At 40.7% G+C, this 12,232-nt stretch overlaps 2 protein-coding genes across 2 annotated transcripts; both read right to left on the reverse strand.

The window, feature by feature from the left end:
- Positions 1-403: 403 nt before the first annotated feature.
- On the reverse strand, positions 404-8,877 carry LOC115184403 (TOG array regulator of axonemal microtubules protein 1-like). The gene is made up of 4 exons (XM_029745364.1): positions 8,259-8,877; positions 7,943-8,048; positions 7,556-7,791; positions 404-587 (listed from the first exon to the last, which is right to left on the reverse strand). Exons 2-4 carry the CDS (start codon positions 8,009-8,011, stop codon positions 404-406), a joined length of 489 nt encoding a protein of 162 aa, XP_029601224.1. The 5' UTR covers positions 8,012-8,048; positions 8,259-8,877.
- Positions 8,577-11,984, reverse strand: LOC115184404 (uncharacterized). The gene is made up of 4 exons (XM_029745365.1): positions 11,590-11,984; positions 9,380-9,934; positions 8,729-8,990; positions 8,577-8,584 (listed from the first exon to the last, which is right to left on the reverse strand). Exons 1-4 carry the CDS (start codon positions 11,728-11,730, stop codon positions 8,577-8,579), a joined length of 966 nt encoding a protein of 321 aa, XP_029601225.1. The 5' UTR covers positions 11,731-11,984.
- Between the last annotated feature and the right edge of the window lie 248 nt (positions 11,985-12,232).

A 12,232-nucleotide genomic window follows, 5' to 3' on the forward strand; every position in this document is an offset into this window, starting at 1 on the left:
TTATCCTAACACACTTACTGCAGTACAATGAATGGGCAAGAGGGGGGGGACAAAACTAAGTTACACTAACAACAAATGAATACATCTCAATCAGGTAAATATAAATCATAAAGGTACGTACCTAATATTTCATCATATACATTCATATTTACACAAATATACCTGGAGCTCTGAATGTTCTGTCTTTTATACAAATATGTCCAAATCGGCTCTAACAGATGCTGTAGACAGCTGACAATGTGGCATTTAAAGGCAATTTCAATTTGTAGTCGTGGTAAACTCTGCAGATGTCAACTCAAGAGTAAATTACCTTTAAAAACTGCATCGTCGGCGATCTAGCGCTATAGCGAGCCATGGATTGAATCACGGCCTAAGTTAAGGCGGGCCATTATGTTTAAGCAAGCTACTTTACAGGAGGAACATCCCACCTGACTTCCTGTGCAAGGTCCACAGCCAGTTTACTGACGGCAATCAAGAAACGGTCAGTGAGGTCTTTCTTCCCCGACAGGAGACGAGGCATCCCCATGACCTCAGCCAGTCTCTCCAGGTGCTGAGCAGTGCAGCTCCTCACCGCAGCGTTACGGTGGCTGAGGAAGGAAAAACAGAGCACATCAGTTACATGTCATAGAGATACATGAGTTAGGAGACGAATGATAATGGATTGTATTGATGAAGTCTCATCGATGGATCAAAATGTTCAGTAAGACTTTATATTAAAGTCCCTTAATATACCATTTATAAACTGTTTGTGAAGAGTTCAATTACCATTTATTAATCATTATTCCTACATTTGTACATGTCAATAAGAAATCTATAAATTGTTATTTACACATTTATAAACGCTATTTTAAATGATTTGTTCATGATTTATCAGATAATTAATATGGTGTTTGATCATAGTATGTTCACAATTTGTAAATGGTTAATAATGTACTACTAATGTACTATAAACCAGTTAAAAAGGAGTTATTGTCAAGGCATTTGTTAATGGTTGATTAATGGTTTGACTCACCATTTATATACATATTTATAAATGTATTTATAAATGTCACGAATGGTGTATTTATTAAATGAGAGCATTTATGAATGTGTGTACATGCACTTACTAATACCTCAGTGCCTCACTAATACCCCCTAATCTAAAGTGTTCACTATATATACACTTTATAAATGTTTATAAATTACTTGTTACTCCCCAAAGGCTAGCACACATCAGTACTCAGTACCTCTCCACCAATGGCTAAAAATAATCTAAATAACGTAATGGTAAAATAAGAAGTACACAACACAAGGAAGTATAAGACATAACAAAAATATGTGATTCCATTAAAATGTGACGTCTAGCGTTGGGGTGAGTTGCTGCCGGAAGTGTTGTGGAATAACCTAGCATGCTGATGAAAAAGGCAGTTAATTAAAAACTAGCAGTATTTCAACCTTCTCGATTTTGAGGCTTGGCTAATGGGACAATTAGGAGTACAGCGATACCTTCCATCCCTGGATTGAGATACGTTTTCAAGCCATGTCCCTTTTCCGTCACCACGGTGAAAACATATTGCCACAGGACCGTTTCGACTTGATGGCAGACTGAACTTGAAGTCGAGCCTTGAGCTAAGCATAGTAACATAATTAAACTCAAAATATGCTATTATGTTATTTTGAAAGAACCTCTTAAAGATCGCACCCTTCAATTTTCACCTAAAATGACATACCCAAAACTATCTGTAGCTCAGGACCTGAAGCAAGGATATGCATATTCTTGATACCATGTGAAAGGAAACACTTTGAAGTTTGTGGAAATGTTAAATTAATGTAGAAGAATATAACACATTAGATCTGGTAAACTTTTTTTTTGTGTGTTTTTTCTACCATCATCTTAGAAATGCAAGAGAAATGCCATAAGGTATTATTCCAGCCCAGGGGCAATTTTGATTTTGGCCACTAGATGACAGCAGTGTCAGTGCAAAGTTTTAGACTGATCCAATGAACCATTGTATATCTGTTCAAAATGTTGTATCAAGACTACCCAAATGTGCCTAATTGGTTTATCAATACATTGTGCACTCTTCTCAAACAAATAGATTGGTATTCTTTCACTGTAATACCTACTGTAAATTGGACAGTGCAGTTAGATTAACAAGAATTTAAGCTTTCTGCCCATATCAGATATGTCTATGTCCTGGGAAATGTTTTTGTTACTTACAACCTCATGCTAATTGTCAGGGGTGTGTACAGGAGGCAAAGTCAGGTGCAGGAGAGCAGAGTGTAGTGAATTGGTGCACTTTAACGCCGTTCCAAAAATGACAGCACATAAAAACAATAACGTGCCAAAAACACGGAACATAGCAAAAGTAAAGCGCCTGACAATAATCCACTTAACAAACAAACAATTACACACAAAGACAATGGAGGGGAACAGAGAACTAAATACATGCAGTAATTATGGAATGAAAACCAGGTATGTAATGGAACAAGACAAAACCAATGGAATATGAGAAATGGAGTGGCGATGGCTAGAAAGCCGGTGACGTCGATCGCCGAACGCCACCCGAACAAGGAGAGGAGCCGACTTCGGTGGAAGTCGTGACACTAATCACATTGGCCTACGTTGGCTCAACCGTCCCGCGGGGTTGACACTGATCCCGTAGAGGTATTAATATCATAATGTTTCTTAAGACCTGCCTAAATGAAAAAAAATGAATATTTGTGATGGTGTATATTAAATTGATTGACTTTGTAGTGTGGTAGTATTTGATATATAACTATACATTAAAATGTTTATCTTTTACGCTATAAAGATACTTAAAATATGCAAGGAAGCATTAGGCAATGAGTTGACATTGACTAGCAAGAATTGGACTGCGAGTGGAAAGGTATTTAACATTATGAAATCATATACAAGGCATTAACAAACATTACAATACAATACCTTATGCATGATCAGAGAGGGAGAGAGCGAGAAGTCATAGCCTGAAAGGCCATGCCCAAGAGTCGCTGGGGTGGAGAGAGAGAGTGTGTATCTCACTAGCGCAGGTCAGGAACAAAGAAAAAGAGAGATAATGATTCTAAGACTCTTTTAAAAGCCTCTGAGTTGTTAGAATAAAACAATGTGAGTTGTTGACCAATATGCTACTATAAAAGTGAACTTCCAATCAGATATCAGACCTACAGATGTAAACACAAATGAAACTCTGCTACCCAGAGTGGTGATGAGGGGGTTGGTGAGATAATTGTAATTATAAACCGGGTGGTTCGAGCCCTGAATGCTGATTGGCTGAAAGCTGTGGCGTATAACCTACCATTTGGTTTTGAAATATTGAAACCAAACCATATGATTTGAATGAAGTATTTAAGTAAACAACAGGAAAAGGTGACTGTAAGAAGCACTCATAATTTCAAATAGGCTACATGTCGTATTAAACAGCATATAAACACTCTAAATAGGTCAGGAGTCAGACATGTAGCCTAATACGAAATGTATTTGTAGTTGAGTTAAAATGGTTATTCCATCAAACTTCAAATAATTAGAATAGTACACAACGCAGAACAGAACAACCAGGTTGAGGGCCAAAGCCCGCGAACAGGAATATTCCAAGTTCAGACAGAAGGGGGGAGTCAGATCGCTTTGATCGCCAGGAACTTTACTTTTGGTGTCTATTTTTAATTGTTGCGCTACTGGTGCTGCCTGTTGATGTTAGGTGGGCAGTTACAGTAGCTGAATGATGTTAACATCTTCGGGTTTTGTTTCATTAAATGTATTTTATTTCATCTGGGTGCATGCGTCACCTACTAACACCCTGGTGCTACCCGTCGCTGCCGTTCTCTTCAGTCCGAGAAAACACAGAGAGAAAGGTGTGTCTTGATATGACTCCTTTGTAGAAGTCCATATCGTGAAATAAATAAAACATCCCAATGTTAATGCTGTAGATATTGTTGTTATAAGGGAATGTGAGACTATAGAAACATGTAACTTTCAGAGTTTTATTGTTGTTATTAATATAGTTTACAGAGTGCTAAAAGTGCTGCTGTTGCTAGATATCATGCCTTTCTGTGAAGCTAACAGTACAGGCGTTGCATTATGGGAGATGTAGTTTGGTCCTCTAAGGTATGAATGGGATAGTGGCGATTTCACGTTGTAACTTGTTTGTGCTGCAGTGTTTTTTGTAAATGAGTTGTTGTATTTTGGTACTGTCAACACTATGGCGCACGCGCGCAGGCAGTTTGGGTTCCGTGTAAGCTCAGTATTTAAACAGCATTTTGTTGTATTAAATCGTTATAGTCTATCAATTGCACATACATGCTGATTGACTTACTTAGAATGAAATATAAATTAAATAAAAATGCCTCATTATGCTCAGTCTACAGTGCCTTTGAATTCATTTTTAGAAACACGAGTTTGGCCAGAGTCTGTAGCTTCAGGCTCATGTGATTGTGCCTGGAGAGCAGGCCAGCCGCAGAGAATACGCTCTCAGCTCTTGCAGAGCCACTTGGGATGCTAAACACAGTTTGGGCCACTAATGCCCGGCTGGGCAGGGATGCGTAGTTATTTTTATTTTGTTCTGTAGGTAGGCCTAAAGGATTTTAGGTCAAATATCCCTATCAAAACAGAACGCTCCTTGAAAGAGGTAATAGAGTTAGTTAACATGCCATCAATGATGGCCTATTGTGTAGATAATAGAAGGAAAATTAACTGAACTTTTTAGAGATTATTTTTTGTTTATAAATAATGCGCTAAAATGACACCTACCTAGCTACCCACCTCGTTCCTTTCTGTTAGCATGTACACGTAGTAAGTACATGCTTTCGGGATACCTGTCTTTTCATTCTTTAGTTGTGGACACTACATAACCGCACTCCCTCTCTTGCTCTTGGTCCTCCTCATCTTTGTAAGTCTCCTTGATTTTTCACCTGTGTGTTTTATCAGCTTCTTTATGAAGATATTTAGAATATTAGATGACAGTAGCTAAAGCAAGGTGCTATAGCAGCACACAAGTAGACTACAAATGCATGTTGGGCCGGGCATGCCCTGAGCTTGTAAAATGAGTGCTACTGGAGCACTACTGGAGCAAAATTGAAGGGGGCGAGAAAGTCGAAGCTCCAGCCTCTGGGAAACTTGCTCCACGATCCAGTCAAATAGGGCAAGCTCCACTCCTCACTCCGCTCACATACTCTGGCATGGCCACACCCTAGGTGGGACTGACTTTGCAGCTATCTGCATCTCAGTCAGACATGTCGCGTTGGAGCCTATTTGTGCTCTGTTCTAACAAATCTCGCTGCACATCATGTAGAAATGACCTAGTCTGATCATGCTCTTTTTCATATGCTTGAAGTTCTGCTTCCAATTGCTCTATGCTGCGCTCTGATTTCCTCTGGGAAGTTCATCAGTAGTTTGCTGTGTTGCTATTAGTTTTTCCCGAGTAAAAGCACAGCAAGCTTTAGAATTAACATTCTCTCGTATTTTTTCTTATGCATGTCAATACACTGAGTATACAAAACATTAAGAACGTATTCTCTTTCCATGACAGACTGACCAGGTGAATCCAATTATTGATGTCACTTATTAAATCCACTTCAATCAGTATAAATGAAGGGGAGGTGACAGGTTAAATAAGGATTTTAAAGTTTTGAGACAATGTAATATTGCCTGTGTGTAGCTGGTGTAGAGGAGTCAGGCGCAGGACAGCAGATATGAGTAATAAACATAATTTACTCAAATATTCACAAATACAACGCAATAATTCGAGGCCACAATAACGGACCGTATTACAAACAAACAATCACTCACAAACAAACATGGAGGAACAGAGGGTTAAATAATGAACAAGTAATTGGGGGAATGAAATCAGGTGTGTAAGACAAGGACAAAACAAATGGAAAATGAAAAGTAGATCGGCGATGGCTAGAAGGTCGGTGACGTAGACCGCCGAATGCCGCCCGAACAAGGAGAGGGACCGACCTCGGCGGATGTCGTGACAGACAATATGGACATGGATTGTGTATGTGTGCCATTCAGAGGGTGAATGGGCAAGACAATATTTAAGTGCCTTTGAACGGGGGGCTAGGGTCATTATGTTATATCCGGTGTAATTCTCCTGTCTTATCTGGTGTCCTGTGTGATCATATATATGCTCCCTCTAATTCTCCTATCTTTCTCGCTCTCCCCTCTCGGAGGACCTGAGCCCTAGGACCATGCCTCAGGACTATCTGGCCTGACGACTCCTGGCTGTCCCCGTCCCTAGTCCACCTGGTCGTGCTGCTGACCCTGTTTCTGCTGTTCTGCCTGCGGCCATAGAACCCTGACGTGTTCACCAGACCCCCCCGCCCCCCCTATGTTAAGTATACTCAGTGCATATTGCCAGCACTAAAGAATTTCAACCCTATTCGAATCAAATGTGAGAACATTCTTGCCTTTTTTGATCAAATCATTAATACGAGTCGATTTCCATAACTCAAAAATATAGATTGCTTGCATATTCGCCTTCACGTAGGCCACGTGTTCATTATATATGATAAATTTATTTGTAAACAAATAAAATGATCATATATAATGAACATGTGGCAAGTCAGTTAAGAACAAACTCTTATTTTCAATGACGGCCTAGGAACAGTGGGTTAACTGCCTTGTTCAGGGGCAGAACGACAGATTTTTACCTTGTCAGCTCGGGGATTCAATCTTGCAACCTTTTGGTTACAAGTCCAACGCGCTAACCACTAGGCTACCTGCTGCCCCAATAGAATAATAGAATAGAATAAACTCAAATTTAGTCCAAAGTATCTGTAAGATATATCACATCGGGGTCACCATTTACTGTAGTGTCGAATTACAGGAAATTAACTTTAATATGCACATGTTTCTCTCCGCCGTCAAGAGGGGTGCCATAATTTTTGGGGGCTCGCTTGGTGTGGGGGCCTCCCAACCAAACCTCCCCAAGAGGCTAAAGAGGCTAGAGCCGGCCCTGCTCTGGAGCATCACTTTCATATAAAGTGTTAACAAATGTTCTTGTGTAGAGATGACATACATCCACTGCTAATTAGGTCCGCGACGATACCAGTATCCAAAACACGAAGCGGATTTATACAGCAGGTTTTTAAAGGACCAAAGAGTGAGATCTGCTTTGTGTTTTCATTTTTGCCATTGAAAATATATTGCGATACTGGCATTGTCCCGGCCCTAATACTTGCCTTCATTGCACATTTAGACTTGCCATTTGTACTTGCCATTTGCCTTCATTGCACATTTATACATCCCACTTAATAACATACATTGTACTTAATTGTTTTACTTGTACATTTTTTGCACTCTTTTATTTGCACTTCTGGTCAGATGCTAACTGCATTTCGTTGTACTGTACTTGTACTATGACAGTAAAGTTGAATCTAATCTAATGTGTGGTATACCTAAGCGAGCAGTGACCATTTTGCACCAGAAAGTTCAGGTCTGTTTGGAGTGAATCCTAACTTCCACTCGAGTCAAACTTTCAATGTGAGACAAAGTGAACATTTGTGAAGTCCGGATCTACCCCTTAGTGAGTGTTAATTGACCCCTCTCCCTCTTTACCTCAGCCCACCGACCAGCAGGGCATTCATGACACGGGTAGGGGTGCAGCTCTGCACCATGTGACCCAGGGCACAGTTGGCGCCCTGCCGGATGAAGGTGTTGGCCTCGCTGGCTTTGTGCAGCAGCACGCGTGCCGTCCCCTCCACCTCACTGTCCATGGCCCTCTGGAGGTGGACGTACATGTCACCCAGTGTGGCCATGGCAGCACAGGACACTGCAGAGCGCAGGTTCTTCACCTGAATCATAATAACATGCACAGGACCAGCTATTAATGTTGAGCAGTACAACCCACGAACATCAGAAACGTGACACAATAATTTGACTTGTTCTCCAAATGTAGCAGATTTGTGCAGATGAATGAATAGGGCAGTGAATGAATACAGCTACCTCATTTATAATGGCAAGGCAGATATCATGGAGTTTAGGCATCAGTATGTCCATGTGGTTCTGAGCCATCACACGGACAGAGGTCAAGCCCTCGATCTTCTTCTCCCTGCAATTCAGTGAAAGAAACGTAAGCAATTTCCACAACATTTTCCAAAAACATTATAATGATGTTCATCAATTAGGACTCTGGTCTCTTAATTTCAGAAGTTTCTACACTCTGTAGCTCAAATCTACAAGGACACTACACTTTCCAAGGACACTACACTGTGCTTCCTTTAGCCTAGCTCCATTGGTCTTGTCTACAGTGAATGCTCACCAGTCATCAGAGGCAGAGTGGAGCAGCTTAAAGTTCTTAGTCAGGGCCTGCTCTGGGTTGGACAGGGCTGCAATCTGGCCTGGTCCTGACTTTTCTTTATTTGGCCCTTTGGCTCACTGGCTGCCTTCTTGTCTATGGGTTGACAGCAGACATCTATCTCTCTGTGAACTGTATTTATGTATTTACTCATTTCCATATCTGTTTGTAGCTTTTAACACTAGAACATCTTAGTTCATTATGATATCATTTTAAATTTAGCACACATTTTTTGGTGCTCACCCTGCTCAGAAGCAGGGTCTAATTCGCCTTGAGCAAAGGCTATCTCACTGTGCAACAGGCAAAGCAAGTGTGGAAAAATGTCTTAGCCCTGGGCTAAAGCCATTTGTGTCCCTTCCCTTCCTACTATCAGTCTACCTAGCTTCATCTCCCTGTCTAATTTAAATTAGTGTGAGTACATGAGAGGGACTGACCTGAGCCGGTGTCAGCCTTTTGCAGGCTAAGGAACCTTGTAGGCCGAGGCAGTTTGCTCCTGGGCTTGGTAGGAGGGGGAGCAGGCCTGGGTGGGCTGTCACGCGACTTTACCGGGGTCCCAACATCCAAGTAGTCACGGAGCTCCGCAGGGGTGTTCATGTCCACTGAGCTCAGGCTTCCCAAGGAGCTGGTGGCTATTTCCCCCATGGACATGGCCGAGCCCAAACTTCTCCTGCCCATGGCCTTCACCTCATGTACCACCTTTGGCGTAGACCAGAAAAGATTGCTCCCATCATAGAAATGCATATAGAACTAGTATATACATAAACTAATACACAGAGATCCTGTATTCTAGGATCTATTCTATCATGCCGTCAAAGAGAGTATCCTTTCTAACCTGTACCCCCGCACACTGTACCCCCTCAACTAACCTGTACCCCCGCACACTGACTCGGTACCGATGCCCCCTGTATATAGCCTCGTTATTGTTATGTCATTGTGTTACTTTTATTATTATTATTGTTTACATTAGTTTATTTGTTAAATATTTTCCTAACTCTTCTTGAACTGCACTGTTGGTTTCACAGTAAGGTCTACACTTGTGTTTTCACAAATTTTCACATTTACAATAAATTCAAAGTCCATCCTACCTTCCAGGCCTCCTCCTTCAGGTGAGCCTCGATGTCCCTCACCTCCTCCATCAGGTCAATGGGTCCGTTGTTGTCAGCACAGCCCTGGTCCAACTGGACTTTCAGGGCTTTGACTCCCCGCCTGCCCTTCTTCTTCTTCTTGCCCCTCTTGGAGGGAGCTCCAGTGGGAGGGACGGGAACAGGCCGCACGCTACTGCTGCTGAATGACTTATTCACCTGGATGGACTCCAGAGAGTGAGATCCGGGTCGAACTTGGGCTCCGTCCACCCCCACCACGTTCTTCAGTGGGGCCAGAGCTATGTGTTCAAGCCTTCGTGGCAAAGGCCTCGGTGGAGCTTTCGGCCGCGGAATGCACTGAATAGAGGGGACGAAGTGGTGCGCGAAGGTGCTGCCAACCCCGATGAGAGCAGTCCGGACATAATTCTCATGGATAGCACTTATCTTTCTTTGCTTTGCTTCCATGGCCTCTCTCTCAGCTCTCTGCATCTGCAGAAGTCTGGCATCACTGATGAAGCCCCGATGGCCCTCTGGGATTGGGTAGCTCTCCTGATAGCCCTGGATCACAATGGTACAGTATGAAATGAATAGCAGAAGGGAAGTAGTCAAAATAGTTTCTACAGTGTGTCATATAAAGCTTTTAACCTGTTTAATCTAGGGGGCAGTATTGAGAATTTTGGAAAAAAATATGTGCCCATTTTTAACTGCCTCCTACACCAACTCAGAAGCTAGAATATGCATATTATTGTTCAGGTTTGGATAGAAAACACTCTGAATTTTCTAAAACAGTTTGAATGGTGTCTGTAAGTATAACAAAACTCATATTGCAGGCAAAAACCTGTGAAAAATAGATTAAAAAAAAATTGAATTTTGTGACTGTACTATTTAGTGTCATTGTTTTATAGATACCATAGTGAGAAAGGATTCAGTTCGCAACTCCTAAGGCTTCCACTAGATGTCAACGATCTGTAGAAAGTTGTTTGAAGCATCTGTGATTAATACAGACCGAATTAGAAAGCTTACAAGTTGACACGTCATCACTTCATTTTTTGCGCCTGCGCATAAATCTGAGAAGAGTGTCTTTGTCATAATCGTTTATTCTAGACACTTGATAGGTTGTGTGAAAATATTACTGATGTTTACTGATGTTTCACGTTAAAAATGGACCAAAAGATTAATGCTAAACAACGTTTGACATGTTTGAACAAACGTAAATAGATTATTTACTAGGTTTTCTTTAGCTTTTCGGCGTGACTTTACACTGCCCACCTCATTTTGTGGGAGCCTACTGAACGCTAACTATTTGGACATATATTATGAACTTTGTCAAAAGAAACCACATTTGTTCTGGACCTGGGATCGCTGGCAGCGCTTTCTGATGGAGATAATCAAAGGTAAGGGGATATTTAGAATGTTATTATCGATATTAGATGATGCTAATGCTAACTGTATAGCTTAGCTTAGCTTATAGCTTAGCTTGCTGTTGTTAGCATAGTACCCAGTTTATTGCAAAATGTGATTTCCCAGTAAAGTTATTTTGAGATCTGGCCATTCGGTAGCATTACGAGATGATAATATATTATTCTTTGAATGACAATATTATAATTTACCAATGTTTTCGAATAGTAATTCCGTGATTTGTAATGCTGGATTCACTGGGAGCATTCGAGCCGGAAAAAATTCTGAATTTCACCGCGACTGTAAATGCTGTTTTTGGATATAAATATGAACTTGATGGAACTAAAAATGCATGTATTGTATAACATAATGTCCTATAAGTGTCATCTGATGCAGATTGTCAAAGGTAAGTGCATAATTCTAGCTAGTTTTCTGTCTGTTCATGCCCTTCTTTGAAATGGCTAAACATTACACACAGCTATTGTCAATGTACTCTCCTAAAATAACCTAACTTTATGCATTCTCCGTAAAGCCTCTGAAAATCGGACAGCGTGGTTAGATTTAGGAGATATATCTTTCAAATGGAGGAAAATAGTTGATTATTTGATTATTTGAAATGATTACTCTTGCAGTTTTGAATTCCCCGCCATGGTCACATGACAATGAATCCCAATACCGGGATAAGATCGGGATAAGATCCTCAACAGGTTTTAAGCTAAAGATGTTATGGATGTAGGCCTACTGTATGTCTATGAAACCACAAAATAAACACAGTGATATTTTTGAAATACGTTTGAAATACTGATGAGCCTTACAAAACTTGAAAACTTGTCCTGGTCATCCTGTTGGTTTAAAGCCATGTTTTGCTTCCTCAAGTTTTCGATGACGCTGTTCATCTGAGAGTTCTCCTTCTGGAGTTTGTCAAACTCACTTGATTTTCTTCCTCGATAAGCCATTGATGATAAATATTAACACTCTCAAAATAAGAACTTAACCTATCGCTGTGAGAGAACTATCATGAAATGAGTGGAAATGAAATTTTGCTTGTCAGATGGAACCAGCAATGATATCATGGAAAGGATTCCGTTACATTGTGATGTCATAATGGGGTCTGTTGACAGCACTGAGCACATCAGCACATGGTGAACATTCATGAAAGCTTTTTGATTCCCATATAAAATCATAAATGTGTGATGAATTTGTAAATACTATATATATATATATAAACTCAGCAAAAAAGAAACGTCCCTTTTTTAGGACACTGTCTTCCACAGATAATTTGTAAAAATCCAAGTAACTTCACAGATCTTCATTGTAAAGGGTTTAAACACTGTTTCCCATGCTTGTTCAATGAACCATAAACAATTATTGAACATGCACCTGTGGAAAAGTCATTAAGACACTAACAGCTTACAGACGGTAGGCAATTAAGGTCACAGTTATGAAAACTTAGGACAC

This window comes from Salmo trutta, unplaced genomic scaffold, assembly GCF_901001165.1.
Source record: "Salmo trutta unplaced genomic scaffold, fSalTru1.1, whole genome shotgun sequence".
Taxonomy (NCBI): Eukaryota; Metazoa; Chordata; class Actinopteri; order Salmoniformes; family Salmonidae; genus Salmo; species Salmo trutta.